Here is a 25,649-nt window from a genome sequence, read left to right as displayed (position 1 = left end):
TTTTCAATGTGTGTTGAGCACCTACTGTTGTACCAGCCAGTGTTTTAGGTTCTGGAATTCTAGAAGTGGCCTGTATCTGGTGATATCTGATTATCTCTGTAGATGACAGAGAAAAGTCCTTAAACAACATTTATACCTATTTAAACAGATACAAAGGATTATTCTCAGTAGGGAAAATTCACCAATGGATACTACTATTAAAAATAGGGTTTTTAAAAAATAAGTAAAAACTTAGAATGAAGTCTGATTGATAGGCATCACTTACTTGTATAATCACCCCCACCACCTTCTGACCTCCATTACTCATATGCTTAAATTGTTAGAGAAAGAAAATTATTCAACAATATAATTGACTCTCGGTTGGCTACCACTATCTGCCTGAATTGATATTTGAGATTTCACCCATATTTACTAAAGAATGCACCCAGATTTATACATCATTCAATACTTAATCGGAATCCAAATCACTTTTTTTCTCCTTTCTTCAGCAAATATTCACTGACTAGACTGAAGACATTTTAAAAGCTAAGTTACCATAGGATATATGTATATGTTTGAGAGCTTGAAAAGAGTAATATGAAAGTGATTGAAAAACAGAATTTAGATACAATTGTTTTTCCTCAAGATTTAGTTGGGTGGGTCTTTAGTACTGTGAAAGACCAAATGTACCAGATAATTCAGGAGATTATTTTATTCAGGCTATTGCAGTAGGGAGAATGCTCATTAATGAGGAATGTTTCAAAGAAAAGGAAGGGGCCTGAGGTTTTATATAGGCGGATAAACAAGGTGTGCATGAATCTTACGGGACTCATGAGGAAGGATGGAGGTGGGTCTTATTTTGGAATATGTGAGAGCAGGGTTATTTTATGCTGTTAGCTCTATTCTGAAACACAAAATGATAGAGGGGGTTTAGAGGACAAAGGTGGGAGGATTTCTTAGCCATCCCTGTTTTCTTGGCTCAGGTAAAGTCTAATATCAGTATAAAGGAAGAACAAAAGCCAGATACAGCAGACATAATATACGATTAATGTCTATTCTTAAGATTTGAGGCAGATATTTGAGTGGACCAACAATTCAGTAACACAGGTTGGAAATGGAGGAGAACAAAGTAATGATTAATAATGATTGTGCAGACTATTCCATTCACATAACATGTCAGACTAAATATTCTGAAAAAACCCTCTTAATGTAAGCATCTTGATAAATAACAATATGATTTGTTTCCAAAGTTGTTTCTTTAACTTACATATTAGAATGCTAATAGTATAAAAACTTTATAGCATGAACTGTTTAATTACATTTAAATGCTCAACATATAGTTGGGAACTCTCAAGCATACAAACAAAAAAACAAAAAAAAAGGAAGCTAAAACAAGAATGATAAATAAATGACTTGCCTGCCAAGGACGTCAGGGCTGGATCTATATTATGTCACAAGAAGGTAAATGTCTTTGAGCAGGCTGGAACCCCTGAAGGAGCTACACGCTAATTAAAAGGCTAAAATAGAAAAAAAAATTCTGCTTCTTAACAATGATAGCCAACCAATAAAACTATTTCCATCATGTAGCCAAATGGAAAAAAAAAATCATAATAATCATTGTAGTCTTCTCTGAGAATGTGTAACCATAACTCTGCCCTCATATGACACTGTTGTTTAATGTTATACTATCTGTTCATTTGGAAACCTCAGCCCCAAAAACTAAAGTGGCAACAGATTGGTAGGTAGTCCTGGTACATGGAAGAAGCAATAGTAAACCTTTGGGTGAAATACTTTTGAACACGGACCCCTCAGGATTCCCACAGATTAAGTTTAGACAGATATGAACTTAATCAAAAATTACCAAGTGCATGAGAAAATAAACCACTTGACTGACAGGAAGAAGGTTTTGATGTGGGTAGTGGAGGGGAATGGGGAGGGGACAATAGAGAAGCCTGCTTCTTCTACTGTTTAGAAAAAAGAAATGCCTGAAAATAAGAAATAACAAAGAAAATTATAAAATGTGTCTTACCAAACATGTTATAAAGCCAAAGTAATCAAATCAGTAATCAAATTAAAATGAGTTGAGCATGTAAAAACTAAGTAGATCAATGAAACATAATCTAGTAAATTATGAGATTTGCATATATGATATTTGCATATTTGGGGGATGGTAATAGAAGTATTTAAATTCATTAGTTACTAATGGTACTCAAACAACTGGCCATTAGTTTGGAACTTAAGTTGGACTCTTCTCTTACATCATATTCAGGAGTAAATTCAAATGAGTCAGGATTAAAAATATAGGGGTAAAAATTAAAGTCATGGAAATCTTTGGAGGAAATCTATGAGATTACACTGACAATCTATGGATGAAGGAGACCATCTTTATAAAAACTGAAAGCCAAAAGTTGAAAAAAATAGTCAAATTTAGCTGTGTTAAATTTTTAGTGTGGTGAAGATTCCCTAAATAGAGTCAATAGGCAAGAACAACAAAAAAGTAGATTTGGAAAAAAAATATAGCATAAAGGACAGACTAAGGGTTAATATTTATAATTTATGGTTCTTATAAAGGGAAGAGAAAAGTAAACAACCCATCAGAAAAAAAATGTGCAAAGATTAGAAGAAATTCAAAGAACAAAATTCATATGGCTTACAATAGGAAGAAAATATGCCTAAAGTGTCTTATAGAGAAATACAAATTAACAGTGAAATGAGGTTACATTCATTAGACTAGGAAAGGAAGGAGCCTTTATAACTTGATGAGATTTCTATATTATTAGATGAGAAAAGCAAGTACAGAAAAGGGTATATATTATGATTTTTATTGTTATAAAAAAATTAAAAAGCTCCTGTGGTTAGCTGTATGTATAATATGTGTGTATATTTATGTGTATATGTGTATGATTATATATACATGTGTATATAATCATATGAATGTTGAGAAAATTATTTTAATATATACATTAGTAAGTTCACATAGCTTATCTGGGTAGAGAGCATGAAAAGGGAGAAAAGAGAAAAGACCATATAAATGTAAGGAACAACTCATTTCTTAAGGGTTTGCATTATGTCATTGTCATGTAACTATGTAATACAGCGTGATACTATAACAAGTATAACATAATTAGGATCAGAAAATCCAGGCTCAGTCTCAGCCCCACTGCTCATTAGCCATATGACCTTAATCAAATGCCTGACCTCTCTGGGTATGTTTGGTGTTCTTTAAAATGAAGATATGGAGATAGTAAAACCTACTTTATAGAAGTGTAATGAGTATCAAATGAGAAAATATTAATACATGTGAAAGTTACTGGCATAATAATACAAGTATTATGCTACTGAGTAGTAGATGCTCAGGAAATCTCCCTCCTTCCCTTTAAAAAAGTTTAACTTTCCCAGTGTAATTATTGATTTCTAGATTATGTGTGACAATCCAAGAAGCCAACCAATTAAGAACAGAAAATACACATCTGGAAAAACAGACCAGAGAGCTACAAGCAAAGTGCAATGAATTAGAAAATGACCTATATGAGGCCATTGTAAGAGCCAGAAATAGCATACAACTCTTAGAAGAAGCTAACCTTCAAAAAAGTCAGGTAAGAAAGCTGGTAAATATGTTTAGATATAATAAAATGTTGACTATTCTCCCATGGGACCTCACAGTAAGGGATTCAATAGCTGCAGAATAAATGCATGAAAATGAAATTGCTATTCTCTTCATTAGTAATCATACCATATTCTTGGATGGTAAAACCAAATATGATAATATTATAAAATGTCAATTCCTTTCTAAAATAATGTATAAATATCAGACTTTTCTTATTTTCCCAAACCCTGTGTAACTAATCTTCATCCCCTGTAGTCTCATACTTAAAAAAAAAAAAAAAAAAAAACTGTTACAGTGCTTTACTGCAGTATACCCTATATTTTATTCAGTTGAATCTGATCAATCTTATCCGTCTCTATTCCCCTTCATCATATACTCAATTACTTTAATAAAGCAGAAGCTTAATTGGCTTTAAAGATTTATTTACCGAAGTCTTCATGTCACTGTTCTTTTTTAGTTCTCTAACAATTGTGATACCTGTGCTATCAAATACAGTGTTCCTTGTCATATACTGCTTCCCTATGAATTATATATTTAGTTTATTGAAGTCACAAAATAAATGTTTTAATGTTTATTTTGCTGCCTCCCTTATGTAGAGTTCATTAAATCATTAATTTATTTACCAACATTTATTGAAAACCTAGTATATGCAGAATACTCTGCTAGCAAGTATGTTGGGATACAAAGGAAGTGCTTTGTTTTATTTATATTTCCCTTTTTACAGAGGATTTTTCAAGAGATCTAGTAAAACAGAACATAGTGTAAGTTGGATATTGAGAAGCTAATAAATAAAAAAAATTATCTAAATCCTAACTGTGGGAATGCTAAGGTGTTTATCATGCCTTTCAACTAATATTTTCATCTGTGATCTGGATACTGTCCTTTAGAATGGTTAAGAGGCACACAATAGACATAATATGCTTGGGAATTGTGGTGAATACCTAAATCAACTAGAAAAATTAAGGTCAAGACAAAATTTTTATCTCTGCCCTCTGAAGCCTACTTGTATGAGCACTCTTAATACCAAGCCATTAAAAATAAACATCTTGTGTAGAGCACAGTGGACAGAGAAAATAGTAGGAACACTCATTGCCCATCCTTCTCCCAAATTTTCTCACTCAAATCCTAAGTCAACACACCCTCACAGAGACTGTCTCTGGCTACAATATTAAACTGCTCCTTGACTCATTGCTTAGTTGCTAGAGGTTTCCCATCTTCAGTTGCTTGTTCAAAGTCAAAGGTTCTCCCAACCGATCATACAAGCAAGGCAGGAAGTACAGCCTAGCATAGTTCCCCTTCTCCCCCTCAAGGTTATTACATAAGAACAGCTGTTACTTGTCACTAGCTTACTGGTTTAAGGTCGAGGAAATTTGTCTTAAAAAACAATTTTTAAAAAAACAGGTAAAAATGTGTATGGTACCTTTGGAAGATGGTGGGAACAGAACACAGGGCCACTTACATGTTGACTTAAAATGGATTCAACGTGGCCTAATTGAAGGAGTTCCAAGCCCAGAAAAAAAGGTTTGTGTTAGAGATATAAATATGGGAATTGTCAGCATATAAATGATATTTAAAACCATGAAATTTGATTAGACCACTAAAAGAAGGACATATAGAGAGGGGGGCAAGAACTGAACCTTGGGTAGTCCAGTATTAAGAGATTCAGGAGATGAGGAAGAATCAGCAATGTAGACTGAAGAGGAATGATCAGTGAGATAGGAGGAAAACCAGTACTGTGTGTGATGTGCTGAAAATCACATGCAGAAAGTACAACAAGGAGAGGAAAGTATCTCAAGTGCTGCTGGTAAAGAAGTACTGAAAATTTACTTATAGATAATCAATATGGAGATCATGATGGTGAAAGCCTGATTCAAGGAAGTATAAAAGAGATTGAAAGAAAAAGTCTTGGAGATGAACATGTTACAGAGTTTTGCTTCACAGAGAAGCAAGGAAATGGAGTGTGACTGACAGCAGAGCTAGGATTATGGCAATATTTATTTGGTGGGAGATGGAAATGATGGAATGATAGAAACACATCAAAGAGACAAAACAAGTGGTGTCTGCAATGATCAAGTTATGAGTTAATGAGTGACATAATTTGAATAATACTAAATAATGGAAAGAGAGAGAAATTCAGGAGATTCTTATAAGGATACAATACCTAGAGATGATGATTTACTTTATATAGGGATTCAAAAAAATGGAAAATTCAAAAATGGTTTTAAGATTTCTGGCTGTAGAGATTAGAAGGGTGTTAGAAACATTGGCTGAAGTAAATACCATAGGGAAAGTGTCTTTAATTAGGACAAGGGCAGGTGAGAAGGTTAGGGAAAATAAATATCATTCATGATTTTAACATGATATTCAAGTAGAGATGTCCCAGAAGTTTTGAATAAGGTGTTTATAGAAAGTGACTAGTGGATAGGTTTTTACCTATTGCTATCTTTACTAATAATGATGTGATCTATAACATGAAATGATTGTTTTCTGAAGGCTCTACTTGAGGAGAAGCAAAAAGAAGAAGACATAGAGAAAATGAAAGAGACAGTTTCTCGGTTTGTACAAGATGCTACCAAAAGAACCAAGAAGGAAGTAAGGATTTTTAATTATATTTAAAATTCAGAATTTAAGTCACAACTAAAGACTAAATTCCACCTAAATATTTGTAAATTAAAATTAAAATACTTGCCTACAGAGTTATAAAGACTGTATTGAAGTTATTAGCATAAGTGTTTAAAAACTAACTAAAGGAACTGAGTAAAGGCTCCTTTCCTTTAAAATTATCTCCAGTAGGATAGTGGGATATACTGAATAGCCCTCCACTTGATAAAATAAAGATGTTCCTTTTTTTTCCTTATCTGTATTTTTTGTGGGTAATATTATTTCTCTCCTAGGTGAACTGTAGCTTTAAACTGGTTTTTAAAACTTCATCAGTTTAGAAAAAAATAAAGTTAAAATGTTTGCTTTCTCCCAAGCAACTAGGTGGTAGAATTTTTATTTCCACAAAGCCACTGTATAATATTTCTTCCTGCAGAAGTATTTCTTAGAAATCTATTACTTTTACAGAATCATGGTGTAAAGAAAAAAAATCTATTACTTTGTCTTTATATGACCGAAATTAGATAATTTCCCAAGATAAAATTTTTAATTTAAGGCAGAGTCCAAAGTAAACCGTGTGCTTTTTAATTTCTAATCTTCTATATCTTTTCTGCAGGAGCTCTGTCCTTCCTGTTTGTGAAGTTGAGAGTACTGTAACATTGGACTATAGCCTAAAATATTCTTGATGACTTTTTTTTTTTTATTATACTTTAAGTTCTAGGGTACATGTGCATAATGTGCAGGTTTGTTACATATGTATACTTATGCCATGTTGGTGTGTTGCACCCATCAACTCGTCAACACCCATCAATTCATCATTTATATCATGTATCACTCCCCAATGCAATCCCTCCCTCCTCCCCCCTCCCCATGATAGGCCCCAGTGTGTGATGTTCCCCTTCCTGAGTCCAAGTGATCTCATTGTTCAGTTCCCACCTATGAGTGAGAACATGCGGTGTTTGGTTTTCTGTTCTTGTGATAGTTTGCTAAGAATGATGGTTTCCAGCTGCATCCATGTCCCTACAAAGGATGCAAACTCATCCTTTTTTATGGCTGCATAGTATTCCATGGTGTATATATGCCACATTTTCTTAATCCAGTCTGTCACAGATGGACATTTGGGTTGATTCCAAGTCTTTGCTATTGTGAATAGTGCCACAATAAACATAGGTGTGCATGTGTCTTTGTAGTAGAATAATTTATAATCCTTTGGGTATATACCCAGTAGTGGGATGGCTGGGTCATATGGTACATCTAGTTCTAGATCCTTGAGGAATCGCCATACTGTTTTCCATAATGGTTGAACTAGTTTACAATCCCACCAACAGTGTAAAAGTGTTCCTATTTCTCCACATCCTCTCCAACACCTGTTGTTTCCTGACTTTTTAATGATTGCCATTCTAACTGGTGTGAGATGGTATCTCATTGTGGTTTTGATTTGCATTTCTCTGATGGTGAGTGATGACGAGCATTTTTTCATGTGTCTGTTGGCTGTATGGATGTCTTCTTTTGAGAAATGTCTGTTCATATCCTTTCCCCACTTTTTGATGGGGTTGTTTGTTTTTTTCTTGTATATCTGTTTGAGTTCTTTGTAGATTCTGGATATTAGCCCTTTGTCAGATGAGTAGGTTGCAAAAATTTTCTCCCATTCTGTAGGTTGCCTGTTCACTCTGATGGTAGTTTCTTTTGCTGTGCAAAAGCTCTTTAGTTTAATTAGATCCCATTTGTCAATTTTGGCTTTTGCTGCCGTTGCTTTTGGTGTTTTAGACATGAAGTCCTTGCCCATGCCTATGTCCTGAATGGTACTACCTAGATTTTCTTCTAGGGTTTTTATGGTATTAGGTCTAACATTTAAGTCTCTAATCCATCTTGAGTTAATTTTCGTATAAGGGGTAAGGAAAGGATCCAGTTTCAGCTTTCTACTTATGGCTAGCCAATTTTCCCAGCACCATTTATTAAGACATATTTTTAAAATAAATATTAATAAACTTTATACTTTTAATGATAAAAATATTTCATTAAAGTATTCATGGTATGAGCATTCCTCTGATTGTATTTTCTTATCCTAAAATAAATGCACATTGATTTTGGGGTTGATGAAGTTCATCTTTTGCATGAAGCATTAAATCTAAGTAGGATTTTTCACAAGCACTGTGATGTCATTCATTCCAAATGTTTTGCAAATGGAAAATACAGATGCTTCCTAAAATCCAATTATCTCCCTATTCAAATATGTAATCCTTCCAGGCATCTGAAGCTCAACATGTCTGAAACTGAACTTACTGTTGTAGTCAGTCCCAGATTGTTTCTTCCTTAGGTGTTCCTGTTGATTTCCTGTAGCCAGCCTTTCCCTGCCATTACAACTGTTCACTCAGGAAGTATTTATTGAGCACTTCCTGTGTGCCACGCATTTTGCTGGGTCTTTGCCCCCTCTGAGTTCCACACTCAGTTGATTTTTTTAAGTAAACTTTAAAAATTATTATTAAAAGTGACATATGCTCATTGTAAAAAGAAATTTAAAATATGTATGAGAAAATATGTACAAATGAAAAATATGTATAAAAGAAAATTAAAATTACAAGTTTAATACCCAGAGATAGCCACTGTTTTTAGCATTGTTCTGTGAATTTCATTTAATCCCAAATTATTCACGGCGTGTCCTTCAAATATGTAGAATTAACCTGTTGAATTGAGAATAACTTTATATGTATCTCTTCCTATTGACTAAAGTAAATACAATGAATAAATTGTCACATATTTCTGTTCTGTCTATAAAATTGAACAAAAATATGACAGTGGCTTATTTCTTTAAAATATGAAAATACTTTATTTCTTAGATATCTCTCAAATAAATAAAATTTGTAAAAAAAAATACATTGTTTACTTTTGATTTTAAATCATAGCTAGTGCCATTATTGGATTTTCCTATTTCTTAATAGTTTATCTTACTATTTGGTTTATAAATGTCCTTACTATTCATGAAATTATAGAGGGGAATGCTTATATAAAGTGAGGATAGGATGAGAGAAGGGTATTAGTCCCTCTACAGACTTCAAAACCCCAATCACAGTAAACTACCTGACTGAAATGTGTATTTCCTCACATGACGAAAGTTTACATTTTGTTTCATTAGATACTAACTCTAGAAAATTCCATATGACTTTTGGAGCACAGAAGTTTATGTATGATATGCCATCAGTGTCAATAGTTCTACACAGTCCTTTTTAAAGGCATGAATAGTTTGATTCATCTGTATTTGCCAGGATTACTATAAATGTATTTCAAAATATGTACCCTCCTGTTGTCATAAGCCCTCAAGTTAGCTGTATCATTTCTAGATACTAAAAAGAACACATTTTAAAAAGAAATTATGCGAGAGAGAGACAGACATGACAGGGCTTGTAAGAACCAAAATTTTTATATTATAGGAACATTTATGACTTAATTTCTCTGCCTCAGTTTTCCTCATCTATAATGGAAATAATAACCTCATTGGATTTTTGTGAGAATAAATGAGATAATACATGTAAAGCACTCTGAATAGTACCTAACACACATTAATCCTCTATAAATTCTGTTATTGTTACTGATCCATAAACAGAATACATTGATTCTTAATATAATTATTCATAGGAAAAGTCTACACCGAATTATAACCTTGAAAAGAGCTAAAATAGGTCAGGCGCGGTGACTCACGCCTGTAATCCCAGCACTTTGGGAGGCTGAGGCAGGCAGATCACAGGGTCAGGAGATCGAGACCATCCTGGCTAACACGGTGAAACCCCGTCTCTACTAAAAATACAAAAAATTAGCTGGGCATGGTGGCGGGCGCCGGTAGTCCCAGCTGGAGGCTGAGGCAGGAGAATGGGGTGAACCTGGAAGGCGGTGCTTGCAGTGAGCCGAGATCGCGCCACTGCACTCCAGCCTGGGCGACAGAGCGGGGCTCCGTCTCAAAAAAAAAAAAAAAAGAGCTAAAATAGACCCAGAAACAGTATGCTTGGCAGGCCTTCAGAAAGATAACTCATATTAATTAACCATATAAAGTACATGGCAGTATTGTAAATGTTCTAAACAAAGTTTACATCATATTTTCAAAATAGTCCATCTTACAAGATACTACAAAATTCTCAAAGACCTTTAGATCATAAAAGTTTACTGATGATTTACCATTGGCATCAGTATTCTTCAGAGTCCTTTTTAAAAGCATGAATAGTTATTAGAAAAATTTATTGTCATAGAGAAATCCTGATGAGATGTGACTAATTCTTCAAAATATTCTGTGCACATTAATAGTGTTCTTTCTGAAGATATTTAAATGTTAATTAAATTTTATTAAATGTTATTTATTAAATACTATTAAATCTTAATTTTCTTCAGAAGTAAAAGTAATTTAATACTGGGGTGTGATGGGTATTATTAAAAAAATTCTTCTGTCAAAAGCATCCTATGATGAAAGTGTCTGACAACCACAGTCCTTTTGGATATACCATTCTATTCACTCTTCTTCCACTTTCATGGCAAATTCTTTGCTCTTTAATATATTGTGTGCTTATTTGTCTTTTATGCCCTAAAAGTTACAATTTTATTTTTATCAAAATTATTATCATACGTGTTTTTATCAGATATTAATCATTTTTATTCTAGACCCAAATAATGAGTAAATGTCTTAATTTACAGGTTGCAAACACAAAAAAACAATACAGTATACAAATCTCTCGATTGACAGAAGAACTTTCAGCCCTTCAAATGGTATGTTTGACTATATTGATATTTTCTTCCAAATATTGCTTATATTGGGGATTCATTCATTCAAAGGATGCTTATTGAACCAAGCCATGACTAGGTGCTAGGAAAAAAGTAAAAATCCAGATAGACATGTTTGCAGCAGTCTTGTGGCTTATGTTCTAGCAGGAAAGATAGATGGCATTTATTACATTTTACTGTAACTACCTGTCTTTGACAGAGAATGCACAGGATGCTATTGCTAGCTGTAGCTCCTATCATATGCTGAGTTTTTCTGGGAAACCAAGGAGAAAGAGAAAGTTTATATAACAGTGGTAAGGAAGAAAGACAGAAAGCTTCCTGAAAGAAATGAGTACTGAGGAATGAGTAGGCCAAGATAGGAGAGGAAAAGATTACTTGTGTAGTTAGAGGTGGGATTGGAAATAGAAGTTTAACTTGAAGTTTGATGTAATGAAATTTAATAACCTTGCTTACAGGAGAATAAAAGTACAACAATCTTCAAGAATTGAGAAAATGTTTATAACTTCACAAACTCTCATCTTTTCTGACTCCCTGTATCACTTTTTATCTCTATTACAAAATTTATCAATGAATCATATCTTGTAATAAATATCGTGCATTCGGTGTATATTGATCATACACACTCTGTCTCTCTCCATGAAAATCTTATCTCTGCAATTAGATTGTAAGCATCTCAACATAGTAGAGTCTTACGCCTTCCTTTGTTTTCCCTATTGCTTGCCTAGTACAGTGTTTTGCAGAGTTTATTTTTAAATGTTTATCAACTGAATTATATATTTAAACACTCTGAAAGAGGAACCACATTTTCTTTTGCCATTCTACAAACTTTGGAGAGTACATGATGGGATCTTAATCATCGTATATTGGGTCCCAAATGTAATAGAACAAGGAACATTTATTTTGTATTTGTTTAATGTCGCTTATTTTAATAATGTAGGAACATCAAGTAAAATTGGTGGGATGCAATGTGGCCAGTTAGTCACGTGTAGTTTTTTGTTGTTGTACAGTTTTGCTTCCTTTTCTATCACTCAAGTTATTTCACTTGTTCTCTTTCATGGACTGATTAGCTATCAAGAGATTAATATCTTTGTGGAAAAAGAGGAGTAGAAGGATACTACCCCAGTCCAAGATCATTTAATGGATGGTAGACTCTTCAAGGGCATGAACATTCATTCTTTCTGTATTTTCAAGGGAACAAGGACTGACTAAGACTTCCAGGGATTTTTCAAATCATTGTTAGCTATATAACAACCAGAGCTATATTAAACTCACTTTAGAGTAAAAAGAATGACAATTTCAGTTTATTGCAAAAAGTGTTTCTTATAGTAAAACAATTCTACTTCATAGCTAAGTGATTTTTCTAAAACATCTGGTAGTCATGTTGATTCTATGGGGAGAACTATACTGTGTAATTGAAAAGTTTGAAGTATTAAGTACGTTAAAAATATGTTCAAAGGAAAACATTTGGCTACTTTAAGACAGATTTTCTCAAAAAATCTAAGCTGCAGTTTGAAGCATAATAACCTGATGCTTGCTATTGTTTTCTACTATTAACAGTTTTACTATCTATACTAATAATATTAGTATTAATATACTATCCATCTATACTATTATTTACACTATGAAGTTCAGGAAGGTAGTTAAGCATACTTTTGCTAACCCAAAATTAAGGTATGCTCACAGGAAGGAGAAAAACTTGTATTTTAGATGAGTGTGCAGATTATTTAATAGATTAAGAAAAAGCCAGAACCATTGTATTTCAAGCTACATATCTCCCTTTGAAGACCAACATGTACCTAACAGCCTTTGTTTTCTGTGGTAAGGTGTTTATCTTAAGAATATTCAAGGTTTTATTGTGCCATGTAGCAGATTGCTATTAATCTATATCAAATAAAAAAATTAATTATAAAATGTTCAAACTTACAGAAGTAAAATAAAATGTTCATTATAGTCTTCGATGCATGAATTTTTTGGAAGTCTTTTTTTTTTAGTTTCTAAATACATGAGGATTTACACTGTCTGTTGTTGTTGATTTCTCATTTGGTTAGGTCGGCAGCACAGATCATGGTCTATGTGATTGGTTCTTAATATGTTTTGAGACTTCTTTTATAGAGTATTATTTTGGAAATACTCCATGAGTACCTGAAAAAATACCTATTATTTTGTCGTATTTTCCCCCAAAGGTAGGCATGTCAGTGGTGATAAGCTAATATCTCTAAAAACTTTGTAATAGTAGTTTTTAATGTTTGCTTTAGTATTATAGTGCATTTCTAATAGAATTAGTATGGTAATTCTCTCTAAAGGTTTAAATTTTGCTGTCTCATTTTACTTTTTTTACCCCCAGGTTAACCAAATATTCTTTAGGCCATCATCGTTTGTCAGTAAAATGGTGGATTGGGTGGAGAGGGATATGAAGCCTACTTACACATGCATTTCTTTATATACCACTTACCAGCCCCAGAAGTGTGAGCCAGACTTTGTTATTAACATATATTAAAAATCACATGGGAGGGGTTACAAATGTAGGTAAAATCCCAAATTTAGCACTGAAGCTACCCTCTCCTAGATAAGCAACTTCCTGTATGAATATATGGAATATTAATGTTGCATTTTGTATACACTCAGGGTTCTATCTTAATAAAAGACATTAAATTTAAATTTGTCAACTGATTTGTAACATAGGGTTAAAGATCTTCATTATAATCAATGGTGATTAATTTTGGGTCACAAAAGCTTACTTTAAAATTTAAAAACATATTGAAATACACTTCTTCTATAAAATAATTGAACATCATTAGTAAATAATGCACTGTTAGCAAAGCGGGTTCCTCCAAAGCATGATTCACAATTAGAAAAAAAAAAAAAGGCCGGGCGCAGTGGCTCAAGCCTGTAATCCCAGCACTTTGGGAGGCCGAGACGGGCGGATCACGAAGTCAGGAGTTCGAGACTATCCTGGCTAACACGGTGAAACCCCGTCTCTACTAAAAAATACAAAAAGCTAGCCGGGCGAGGTGGCTGGCGCCTGTAGTCCCAGCTACTCGGGAGGCTGAGGCAGGAGAATGGCGTAAACCCGGGAGGCGGAGCTTGCAGTGAGCTGAGATCTGGCCACTGCAGTCCAGCCGGGCGACAGAGCGAGACTCCGTCTCAAAAAAAAAAGAAAAAAAAAGAGAGAGAGAGAGAAAAAAGCCATACCCATTACCCATTCTCCAAAATAAATGTATAAATACAAATAATTGTGAAGAACTAATAATTATTATGACTTTTTTGTTTTAGGTGCATTAGCAAATTAAATTTTATTATCGGCTGGGCGCGGTGGCTCAAGCCTGTAATCCCAGCACTTTGGGAGGCCGAGACGGGCGGATCACGAGGTCAGGAGATCGAGACCATCCTGGCTAACACGGTGAAACCCCGTCTCTACTTAAAAAAAAAAAAAAAACTAGCCGGGCGAGGTGGCGGGCACCTGTAGTCCCAGCTACTCGGGAGGCTGAGGCAGGAGAATGGCGTGAACCCAGGAGGCGGAGCTTGCAGTGAGCCGAGATCCGCCACTGTACTCCAGCCTGGGCGACAGAGCAAGACTCCGTCTCAAAAAAAAAAAATTTATTATCTAATTAATATGCTTGCTAAATACTGAGTAAAATATTTTGAGGAGAAATACTTTATGTTCATGCTAATAAAATATTTTTAGTATTTCTGTTTGCTATAATTTTTGTAAAGAAAACAGTTAACTTTTTTAGAGTTTATACACCCGTATATCTTTTAGGCCATAGGTTATCCCTGAGGGTTTTGTGCCACTATCTGGTTCTTAGTTCCCTTTTCAAAATACTTGATAAGAGTGTGTAAAAAGAAAATCTATAGTATGAGAAAGGAGTTCCATTCATATTTTTTTCTCCCTGGAATCCCCCAACCTCTGTCTCCCACCTAGTCTGTTTAATTAGAACTCCTTGGCATCCTACTGCTGGAGGCAATTTCTGAAATCCTGGGTTAGGTTGCTCTTCAAACATTGAGTTTTGTCTTTAATCAATATAACCTTAAACTTGTGTTGATAACTATGATATTCCCATTATGAACAAATTATTTTACTTCTCCATTTTCCCCCACTTTTCTTAAGATGTTACCAAATGTATATATTTACAATATAACTTGAATTTATAGGAGTGTACTGAAAAACAAGGCCAAATTGAACGAGTCATTAAGGAAAAAAAAGCAGTGGAAGAAGAACTAGAAAAGGTAAAAAAAAAAAAGGAAATATAACTACCTAAAATTCAACTGCAAATATGCAACATTACTGTCTGTTTCCATCATGCCATCTACTAGCATTTCTTTTATTTGTTAGTATTGTCCTGGTAAGTTTTTCTTTTCTTTTCTTTTTTCTTTTTTTTTCTTTTTTTTTTTTTTTTTGCCATGGAGTCTCACTCTGTCACCCAGGCTGGAGTGCAGTGGCACGATCTCATCTCACTGCAGCCTCCACTTCCCAGATTCAAGCAATTCTCCTGCCTCAGCCTCCCGAGTAGCTGGGACTATAGGTGCCTGCCACCATGCCTGGCTAATTTTTTTGTATTTTTAGTAGAGATGGGATTTCACCATGTTAGCCAGGATGGTCTCTATCTCCTGACCTCATGATCCGCCCGCTTCAGCCTCTCACTTTCCTTAAATATATTTAGAGTCTGCAGTTAAATACCGATGTTGCCTGGATACAATTCCTTTCCAAGAGCGGCTGTATTCTTTGAACTTTGTACTTAAAGATACAAATTTTGTGAAGTAGCTATATTTCTTGCTTAAACCTCATCCTACGAAATTTCACTTTGTCTTTACTTTGTTTTTGAATTTTATGTTAGCTCTTATGGTGCTTAGGCCATCTATAAATAAAACAAGTATATATAACCAGAAAATTATAGCATTGCTATGATTTTTACCCTTTAGAAGTACAGATTTTAACTTCACACTTAGGAAGAATATTTACCCCCGTGATATTTCAGAAAAACTATTGGGAGAAGTCCATAGTTTAAAATTCATTTATTTCATATACTTTTGTATTAGCAGTAATATCCTACCTACTCTTTTAAAGTACCTTGGGGAAAGAAAGGGAGAACAAATTTGATTGAGCACTTACTGTATTTTAGGTGCTGCATTAAGAACTTTCATAGAGAGGTTAAGTAACTTACCCAATGTTAAAAAGTGGTAAATGGTAGAGTCAGAGTTTGATTTTCAAAGAAGAGCTATGTAGCATAAAAATTATGGTCTGGCCGGGCGCGGTGGCTCAAGCCTGTAATCCCAGTACTTTGGGAGGCCGAGGCGGGTGGATCACAAGGTCAGGAGATCGAGACTATCCTGGCTAACACCGTGAAACCCCGTCTCTACTAAAAGATACAAAAAACTAGCCGGGCTTGGTGGCGGGCACCTGTAGTCCCAGCTACTCGGGAGGCTGAGGCAGGAGAATGGCGTGAACCCGGGAGGCGGAGATTGCAGTGAGCTGAAGATCTGGCCACTGCACTCCAGCCTGGGCGACAGAGCGAGACTCTGTCTACAAAAAAAAAAAAAAAAAATTATGGTCTATATCTATTATCAACATGAAAAAAATTATGACATCAGTAAAAGAGTAATACACAAAGCAAAACATAATGTACAGTTCCATTTGTAAAAAAAAAAAATACATGTGTTCAAAGTAGGACTTATGATTACCACTCTCCTGCAAGGTAGGTCCCTTCTGAGTTTCCATCTGCATATCAGTTCCCATTTAGATTGCCACCTGTTATACATCAGGGTTTGGGATGACTGTTTTAACATCACATGGCAAAGTTAAGGAAAAGGCTTTGGGGGAAATGTAAAACTTACAAGGCAAAAAACAACAGGTAAAGGGAAAGCACAGCACCTTATTCTCCCACTGTTCCACAGACCAGTGTGCTAAGGTCAGAGAACTGCTGGGTCTGCAGCATAGTTCTGTATTCCAGCAGCGGAATGTTGATATACTGATACTCCATGTTTTTATAGAGAGTGACAAAGCAATCCTGTCAGTGGGGAAGACACAGGTTACTTGGTCAGGCAGTCTAGATTTTGAGGGTAGCTCAAAAATCTTAAAAAAAAGAGGGAGCCCCATTGCATGGAAAGCTGAGCTTGGGTACAACCACCACTGCTGAGGAAGGGGAAGCCACATCCGAACTAGATCATTGTCCAGGTAACCCAGAGTGAGATTCTGGAGTCACTGTCAAAGTTCTAGTTATTGCACCATGGTATGTATCTTTATTTTTGAATAATGGAATAGAGGATTGTATTGAACGGTATTCATCAAAGAATCACCAGTGGTTATCTCTAAGTTGACATTGATTTTTACTTCAGCTGCTTTACATTTTTGTATTATTGCATAGTTTACCATGAGCATGAATAATTCCAAAAAAAAAACTATTTTTTAAGAGACAAGGTCTTGCTCTGTTGCCCAGACTGGAGTACAGTGGACATGATCATGGCTCACTGCAGCCTTGATCTCCTGGGCTCAAGGATCCTCCTACCTGAGCCTCCCTAATAGCTGGGACTACACGTGTGAGCCACCATGCCTGGCTAATTTTTTAATACTTTTTTTAGACAACGGGGTCTTGCTATGTTGCCCAGGCTAGTCTCAAAACACTTATTATTTTATATATCAGTTTTTAGCATTTTATTTTGTAAATGTGAGAGAACCAGATTTAATTATTGATATGTTTCATATGTTACGGTCGGAACAAATGAATATATGATCATGGCTTTTTATTTCTTCCATTGATTTCTGTTTCTAAACTGTTTATTAAGACAGTTTCTTCTGTAATATTATATACATAATAAGCCTCTTCCGCAGATTTACCGTGAAGGCAGAGGAAATGAAAGTGATTACAGAAAACTGGAAGAAATGCACCAAAGATTCCTGGTTTCAGAGCGTTCAAAAGATGATCTTCAGCTAAGACTTACGAGAGCAGAAAATAGAATAAAACAACTTGAAATTGAGTAAGTTTTTCTTTTGGATTTTCTGTGATAACATCTTCAGAATTAACACAATTTTTGACAGAGTCTCTACCCTTTTTTTTTTTTTTTGGTAGGACTTACAATTTATCTTATGTTGAAAAAACATTTAGGACCAAATACAATTTTGTTCAGGATTATTTCTGAAAATGAATTTCTGCAGAAAGAAAAGATTTAACAGTAGCATACCATTTCCTTTTAAACGTATCCTTTCTGGCAATTAAATAGGATGTTTATAATATTGTTGTCTTTGTACTAATTGTGAAGCTATTATAGTATCTTGCTTATATTCTTTTATACTACCTATATTTAGTATATTTCTTGTTATGGTGAATATTCTATAATGATCCATCTTGTATATTTTATTGTCTATGAAAGTGATAAAGTCATAATTTGACATATCCATTCTGAGTATTTTTCTACCTCCCCACCCTGATGGTATTACCTAATATAGCAAAATTTTCTTATTTGAATTGCCTGAAATCTCAATCTCTGTATGTGTTCAAAATATATTTTTTAAATAAATACTAATACCTAAGTTACTTAATAAAGTTTTTTTCAAAAAGAGATCCTGCAAATTTGTTTAATAAATATATGTGTAATTTTCAATAACCTATTCAGATAATCTGCTCATATGGTTACTTCCAGATCAAACCTGCAGGAGGAACTGGTTTATTCCAGCATAAATCTTCTTGTATGTACTAAGAGAAGTATCACACATGAAGGCTTTTCCCAATACCATACATTCACAGGGCTTCTCTCCAATGTGTATACCCATATGTCTCTTAAAGGAGGAGTATTGAATAAAAGCATTCCTGCATTTGTTTTAATTCACATGGTCTCTCTGCATTATGAGTATTTTGTGTGTATATAGTAAAAGGAGATATCAATGTCTTCTTTATGTTCCTTATATTCATATATATATATTCCAAGGTGAACTCTCACATATTTCCTAAAGGGTGTAAACATAGAATAAGGTGCGAGGACTGGGTAAAAGAGCCTCCCATGTTCCTTACTTTCTTTTTTTTTTTTTTTTTTTTTTTTTTGAGGGAGAGTCTCGCTCTGTCGCCCGGACTGGAGTGCAGTGGCCAGATCTCAGCTCACTGCAAGCTCCGCCTCCCGGGTTTACGCCATTCTCCTGCCTCAGCCTCCCGAGTAGCTGGGACTACAGGCGCCTGCCACCTCGCCCGGCTAGTTTTTGTATTTTTAGTAGAGACGGGGTTTCACCGTGTTAGCCAGGATGGTCTCGATCTCCTGACCTCGTGATCCGCCCGTCTCAGCCTCCCAAAGTGCTGGGATTACAGGCTTGAGCCACCGCGCCCGGCGTTCCTTACTTTCAAAAAGCTTCTCTCCAGGATAAATTTTGAAAGTTGAGTGAAGGATAAGGATTAGCCCATCTTCTTTAGATTTACAGGGCTTCTTTCCAATGTGAGTTCTTTTCCTTCATTACGGAAATGAGAAATGACTAAAGGCTCCCATGCATTCTTTTTATAAGCAGAGCTCTCCTCAGTATGAATTCTTACACATTCATCAAGACATGAGGAATTAATGAAGGCTTTCCCACATTCTCCACATCCAAAGAGTTTTTCTCCTAAGTTTTCATATGTGCTTTAAGCTGTATTTGATGAATTTTTCGTAGTCACTTCATTTAAAGGGTTTCTCTTGAGTGTAAGTGCTCCTGTCCATTTCTAATTTCAGGAATGCTTAGAGTGCTATAGTCTTGCATCTCCTTTAATCTCTGGGAATCCCCTTTTCTGTATTTTGTTGTTGTTATTGCAAATAATTTGTTTTAAAAATGAGTTCTTAGTAATGTAGAGTTTCCTCCACTACATGCCTATATATTGATGCTGTTTACTCTGTCTCACGTAGTTCCTAAAAACTAGTAATTAGACCCAGAGGCTTGATCTGGTCTAACTTTCTTTTTTTGTTGTTGTTTTTGGAAGAATTCTTCATGGATGATGATATTGTGGACTTCTATTAGGAGGCTCACAATGTGTAGTTGTTTCTGGTCTCAGCCTCTTTCTGATGTTAGCATCCTTTTATTATCATTGCCTGGATATGTCACTTTATTAGGAACTTTATCAGCCAAGGTTTAGACAGAAAAAAGACTATGAGTATTGTGGGAATAAAGGATTTAATGTAGGAAACAGAATTTGCAAGAATGTGGGAGTTGCTGGGGAAGCAAAGATCCGGAAAGACAGAGGTAGAGATCAAAGAAAATCAATCACTAACTGTTTTCACCCAAAGCACTAACAGATATGGGCAGGTCAGAATGCCAAAATAGGACCATAAAGGAGTGGTTCGTGGTGATACAACTGCCACCATGTGAAAGTTGCTTCTTTATTTTAAGAATTTTTCTGCTTGCAGGCCGGGCGCAGTGGCTCAAGCCTGTAATCCCAGCACTTTGGGAGGCCGAGACGGGCGGATCACAAGGTCAGGAGATCGAGACCATCCTGGCTAAACAGTGAAACCCCGTCTCTACTAAAAAATACAAAATACTAGCCGGGCGAGGTGGCGGGCGCCTGTAGTCCCAGCTATTCGGGAAGGCTGAGGCAGGAGAATGGCGTGAACCCGGGAGGCGGAGCTTGCAGTGAGCTGAGATCTGGCCACTGCACTCCAGCCTGGGCGACAGAGCGAGACTCCGTCTCAAAAAAAAGAATTTTTCTGCTTGCAAAATACTTTTAACTAGTAGTTTTCTTAAGCTTTCACAATATTAGTAGCATTTCTATACAATTCCCTGTGAAACCTATTAACCAGGGAATGTTCACAGTACTTATCTGTTATTGAAAAGATGGAAGTTTTAAAAGATAGGAATAAAAATTAGCAGTATATTGATTGAAGCAACATTAATGTATAGAGGTTGTCTCACCCAGTGATCAGTGATCCATTGTTGAGAAAGTTCAGGAAATATAATCCATTTAACCTATGATAAAACGAGAAGTTTACAGAACTAGAAGTTTATGAAAACTTTCTAAGACATATAATGGGAAAATATAAAAGTAGATTTCATAATTTAGTAATATAGTCAGCTATTGTGTTAGTCTATGGAGTTTATTGATTAAGTAAAGGAGTGTTGGTTATTATCTGCTTCATCCTTTTTTTGTTCCTTCAGTTGATTCCCTTGAAGTTCTCCATACACAGTGATTCTTAATGTTAGTACAAATCTGAAAGAAGTCTCACACTGATTTTATAGATAAGTGATGACAGTTCAGTTCATCTGTTCTTAGTTAAGATTTGAATATATTTAAGTGGAATGTATTTGCCTGGTATAACATAACATTTTGAAACCACATAGTTTCAGTCTAAAGTGGAAAGAAATGGCTCAGAATAAAGCAAACAAAAGTCCATGTGATAAAATGTAGACAGACTTTTATCTTCTACTATAGATCATTAAGTTTAAGGATTCTTTTCATTTCATTTTTTAATCAGCTCCTCAGAAGAAATATCACGTTACCAAGAAATGATTCAGAAAATTCAAAATGTATTGGAGTCTGAGAGAGAGAACTGTGGGCTTGTCAGTGAACAAAGGCTAAAACTTCAGCAAGAAAATAAACAGTTACGGAAAGAGACTGAGAGTTTAAGGAAGATTGCCCTGGAGGCTCAAAAAAAAGCCAAATTAAAGGTATTTTCAAGACTAGAGTTAAATGTGTACTTATGGAAATCAAAGTATGGAGAATATTTAGAGATACCTAGCAAAATATCTTTAAGCCCCCCCTCTTTTTTTTGCCTTCTCATCAAATAGCACTAAATCATAATTCAGAGTGTTAACCAATCATTTCTGTGTTGTAGAACTCTTGGCAGGCATACTTTGAAAATGATTGCCTTTGCTACACACAAAAAAATTCTTTTCTAACCATGAAATGTACTATTATTCCTGCCAAAGCAATTTAAGCACCACTAGCAAAACCATAGATTAGGTAACTTTACAGACTGCCTTCCTCTCTTCTCTCCATGTAGTAGCCTTTGAAAAGTTGAACTTCTCTAAAACTAACTGTATAGAGGATGTTACAGCAGCAGGCTCTGAGAACCATTCACAGCTAGTCTGAAAATTCCATGGCAGGAAGAAGGCAAAAGGCAAAAATGTCATCTAAAACAAATTCCCTTTCTTTTCTCTCTTATTTCCTTGTCCTTTGATGCTTATATAGTTTAGTAATAGGAAGATGATCCTCCTTTTAAGGGACTTTTAAGAAACACAAATATCTTCATAAACATCTTGCTTACCTTTCCCCATGTCATGTCACTTTTATAAAAAGTGGCACTAACTTTTTATGATAAATATCTACATCTTCCAATTTCATAGTAAGAATATGAAGAGGTCATGTCATTGTTTTATTTTGGTTTTTATTGCTGCAAGGACTCCTAAGAAGTCATATTCCAACCTAATTCATGTCAACATGTATTTTTTGAATGCCTCCTATTGCAGGTATGAAATACCCTAATTATTTGTAAAACCTTGAACTCTGAAATGAAAAAGAGAGTCTCATTTACAGAGAAGTTTTTACTTTGAGCTTTAGACTGTGGGAGTTCTTTGAAGAACAAGGAGAGGAACCATACCACCAGATATCAAGACTTGATAAAAAGCTAAAATAATTTAGACAATGTGTTATCAATATAAGAATAATCAACTTGATCAATGGCAAAAAATTGAGTCTAGAAACAAACTCATTTATCATAATCACTTGATTTATAACAAAGGCACCATTGCAGTTCAGTGAGGGGGAAACTGGCTTCACAAATGGTGCTGGATCAGTCAGATCCACATTTTAAAAATAAAACTTAACTCCTATATCACAGCATATATGCAAATTAGTTGGAGCTGCCTTGTAGACCTAAATGTAAAATGTGAAATGATAGTTTCTAGGAGAAAATCTTCATGCCTTTGAGTTGGAAAATATTTCTTAAACAGAGCACAAAAAACACTAATCATAGTGAAAAATCCAAGCTGAATTGGATTTCACTAAAATTAAGATATTTTTAGTCACCAAAAGACACCATTAAGAAAGGGGAAAGTTTGATGGGTGCAGCACACCAACATGGCACAAGTATACATATGTAACAAACCTGCACGTTATGCACATGTACCCTAGAACTTAAAGTATAATAAAAAAAAAAAAAAAAGAAAGGGGAAAGTATGAGAAAGTATTTATAGTGCATATAACCAAAAAGAGAACTCATATCCAAAATATAAAAACTCTTACCAATTAATAAGAAAAATATTAATAAGGAAAAAACAGCTAATAGTTAATAAGGAAAAAATAGATACTCCATTTCCAGAAAAGGGCAAAAGACGTAAGTAGGCACTTCATAAAATAGCATATAGGCAAATATGTTCAACTTCACTATTTTTCAGGGGAATTTAATAAAACTATAAGATAACAGTACACACCACCAGAATGGCTAAAATTAAAAAAACAAAAAATATCAAATACTTGTAAGAATATAAAGCAAATAGAACCTCGATAGATACTGCTGGGAATGTAGCAGTATCTTTTAGAGCTGGATATACATATATCCTGATATGGTTTGACTCTTCCTACCCAAATCTCATCTTGAATTGTAGTTCCATAATCCCCACGTGTCATGGGGGGACCCAGAATCATGGGCAGGTTTTCCCATGCTTTTATCATGATAGTAAGTCTCACAAGAGCTGATGGGTTTTTGTTGGTGTTTTTTGTTTTGTTTTGTTTTTGTTTGTTTGTTTTCAGATGGAGTCTTGCTCTGTCTTTCCTAGGCTAGAGTGCAGTGGCGCGATCTCAGCTCACTGCAGCATCTGCCTCCCAGGTTCAAGTGACTCCTGTCTCAGCCTCCCAAGTAGCTAGGACTATAGCTGTGTGCCACCACAACTGGCTAATTTTGTATTTGTAGTAGAGTTGGGGTTTCACCATGTTGGCGAGGCTGGTCTCAAACTCCTGACCTCAGGTGATCCACCTGCTTCAGCCTCCCAAAGTACTGGCATTACAGGCAAGAGCCACTGTGCCCAGCTCTTTTATAAAGAGCAGTTCCCCTGCAAATGCCCTCTTGCCTGCTGCCATATAAGATATACCTTTGCTCCTCCTTCACCTTCTGCCATGATTGTGAGAAATGTCAGTCCAGTAAGCCTCTTTTTCTTTATGAATTACCCAGTCTCGGGTATTTCTTCATAGCAGTATAAAAATGGACTAATACACATCTTATGCCAAATAATCCTGTCTACATACCCAACAGATATGAGTGCTTACATTCATCAAAACATGTGGACAAGAATATTCGTAGAGGCTAAAAACAGTGATTTCATTAACATGAAATTGTATGAATAAATTGTGATATATTCATATAATGGAATAGAAGCAACAACGAAAAATAATAAACTATATAAGCAATAGTGGATGAGTCTCATAGACATGGAGATGAGCAAAGAAGCCAAACATACAAAAGCTTATATTTTATTTCACTATATGGTAGTGAAGAATAAGCATAATTGTCTATGAGGATACTATCAGAATAGCTACCTTTTAAATGGATGAGTACTGATTAGAAGGACACATGAGGGAACCTCCTGGGGTATCTAAATCTGTTTGATGACTTCGGTATGTCAGTATATGTGTAAAAACTGAGCTGATCTTTTAAGACTTACACAGTTCATTAGAAGAAAGAAACAGATAAATCTTCGCAGAGGAAAGTAGGCAAGAGTAGCAAGAGTATACATGAAACCAGAGTGCCTATGAGTTTGACAGTTGGACAATTATGGAAGCTGGGTGATGGGCATACAGGAAGTGTAACATTCTATTTTGTGTATGCTCAAAAGTTCTCATACTAAAACTAAAATATGTATTTGTTTTCTTTTTTTTATACTGAGTGGGGATGGAATCAATGAATTTTTCCTATCTAGGACTCCTCTCGATCCATCTTTAACATTTCAGGATAGTAACTGATGGTATGGAGAACAAAAGAGTGATAGAAAGTTTATCTACCCCACATATCTCACCAAATCTGTGTCTAGCTTAAGAGAATAGCCATTGATAAAGAGCTGAACCTCTTAACTAACTAGCTATAATTCTGTGATTTTTAAAAAGTGTACTTTGGTGAAAAAAATGTTATATCTTCATCTCATTATAAACTGTATATGATAAATTTCATATGAATTAACAACTTTAATATGTTAATGATTCCATAAAACATTAGCAGGAAATGTAGATGAATATTTAACTGAAAGAGAACTTTCTAAGCAAAAAAAGGGAAGAAATTGCAAATGAAAATATTGATAAATTTAAATATGTTTTTAAATATTTAAAACCGTTTCTAAATGTTCCAAAAAGAAATCACTGGGAGGTAGATAGTTTTAACAAACGTGACAGAAAGCTCTAAGACCATACCTCAGGAGCTTTTAAAAATACAAGATAAAAATATTTGTAACCGAATAAAAAATCATGTGAGAGATTAACAGAATCTACAAACTAAGAAAAAAAACCAGTAGGCAATAAGCAGTTTAAACTCACCATTAATTAATTACTAAGTATCTCTGAGTGAACGTGCAGCTAAAAGTATTAAATGGTACATATTTACTTTAGAGTCTAAAATTCAGTCATAAGAAAATAATTAAAATATTTCACAAGTTCATTGCAGCATTATTTATACTAAATTAGAAACAACCTAAATATCTAGGAGTGAATAATTATATTACATCTATATATAGTAAAATTATGGAAAATACAAAACATTAAAAAGACAAATATAA

The 25,649-nt window shown here is 34.8% G+C and overlaps 1 protein-coding gene across 6 annotated transcripts in view; it reads left to right on the top strand.

The window, feature by feature from the left end:
• SCLT1 (sodium channel and clathrin linker 1) overlaps positions 1 to 25,649 on the top strand; it is a 217,097-nt gene that overhangs the window by 138,886 nt on the left and 52,562 nt on the right. For all 6 annotated transcript variants that reach the window (XR_004438129.1, XM_033215258.1, XM_033215257.1 and 3 more), the window contains 6 exons: positions 3,398 to 3,575; positions 6,080 to 6,178; positions 10,862 to 10,933; positions 15,101 to 15,175; positions 17,775 to 17,920; positions 21,365 to 21,557. Coding sequence is in view for 5 of the 6 variants with exons in the window: in XM_033215258.1 (XP_033071149.1) it covers positions 3,398 to 3,575; positions 6,080 to 6,178; positions 10,862 to 10,933; positions 15,101 to 15,175; positions 17,775 to 17,920; positions 21,365 to 21,557 (763 nt within the window). In the remaining variant the exon portion in view is untranslated. The remainder of the gene's footprint in view (positions 1 to 3,397; positions 3,576 to 6,079; positions 6,179 to 10,861; positions 10,934 to 15,100; positions 15,176 to 17,774; positions 17,921 to 21,364; positions 21,558 to 25,649) is intronic.

This window comes from Trachypithecus francoisi, unplaced genomic scaffold (assembly GCF_009764315.1).
Source record: "Trachypithecus francoisi isolate TF-2019V2 unplaced genomic scaffold, Tfra_2.0 Lachesis_group1, whole genome shotgun sequence".
NCBI lineage: Eukaryota > Metazoa > Chordata > Mammalia > Primates > Cercopithecidae > Trachypithecus > Trachypithecus francoisi.
This window is presented reverse-complemented; position numbering and strand designations above follow the sequence as displayed.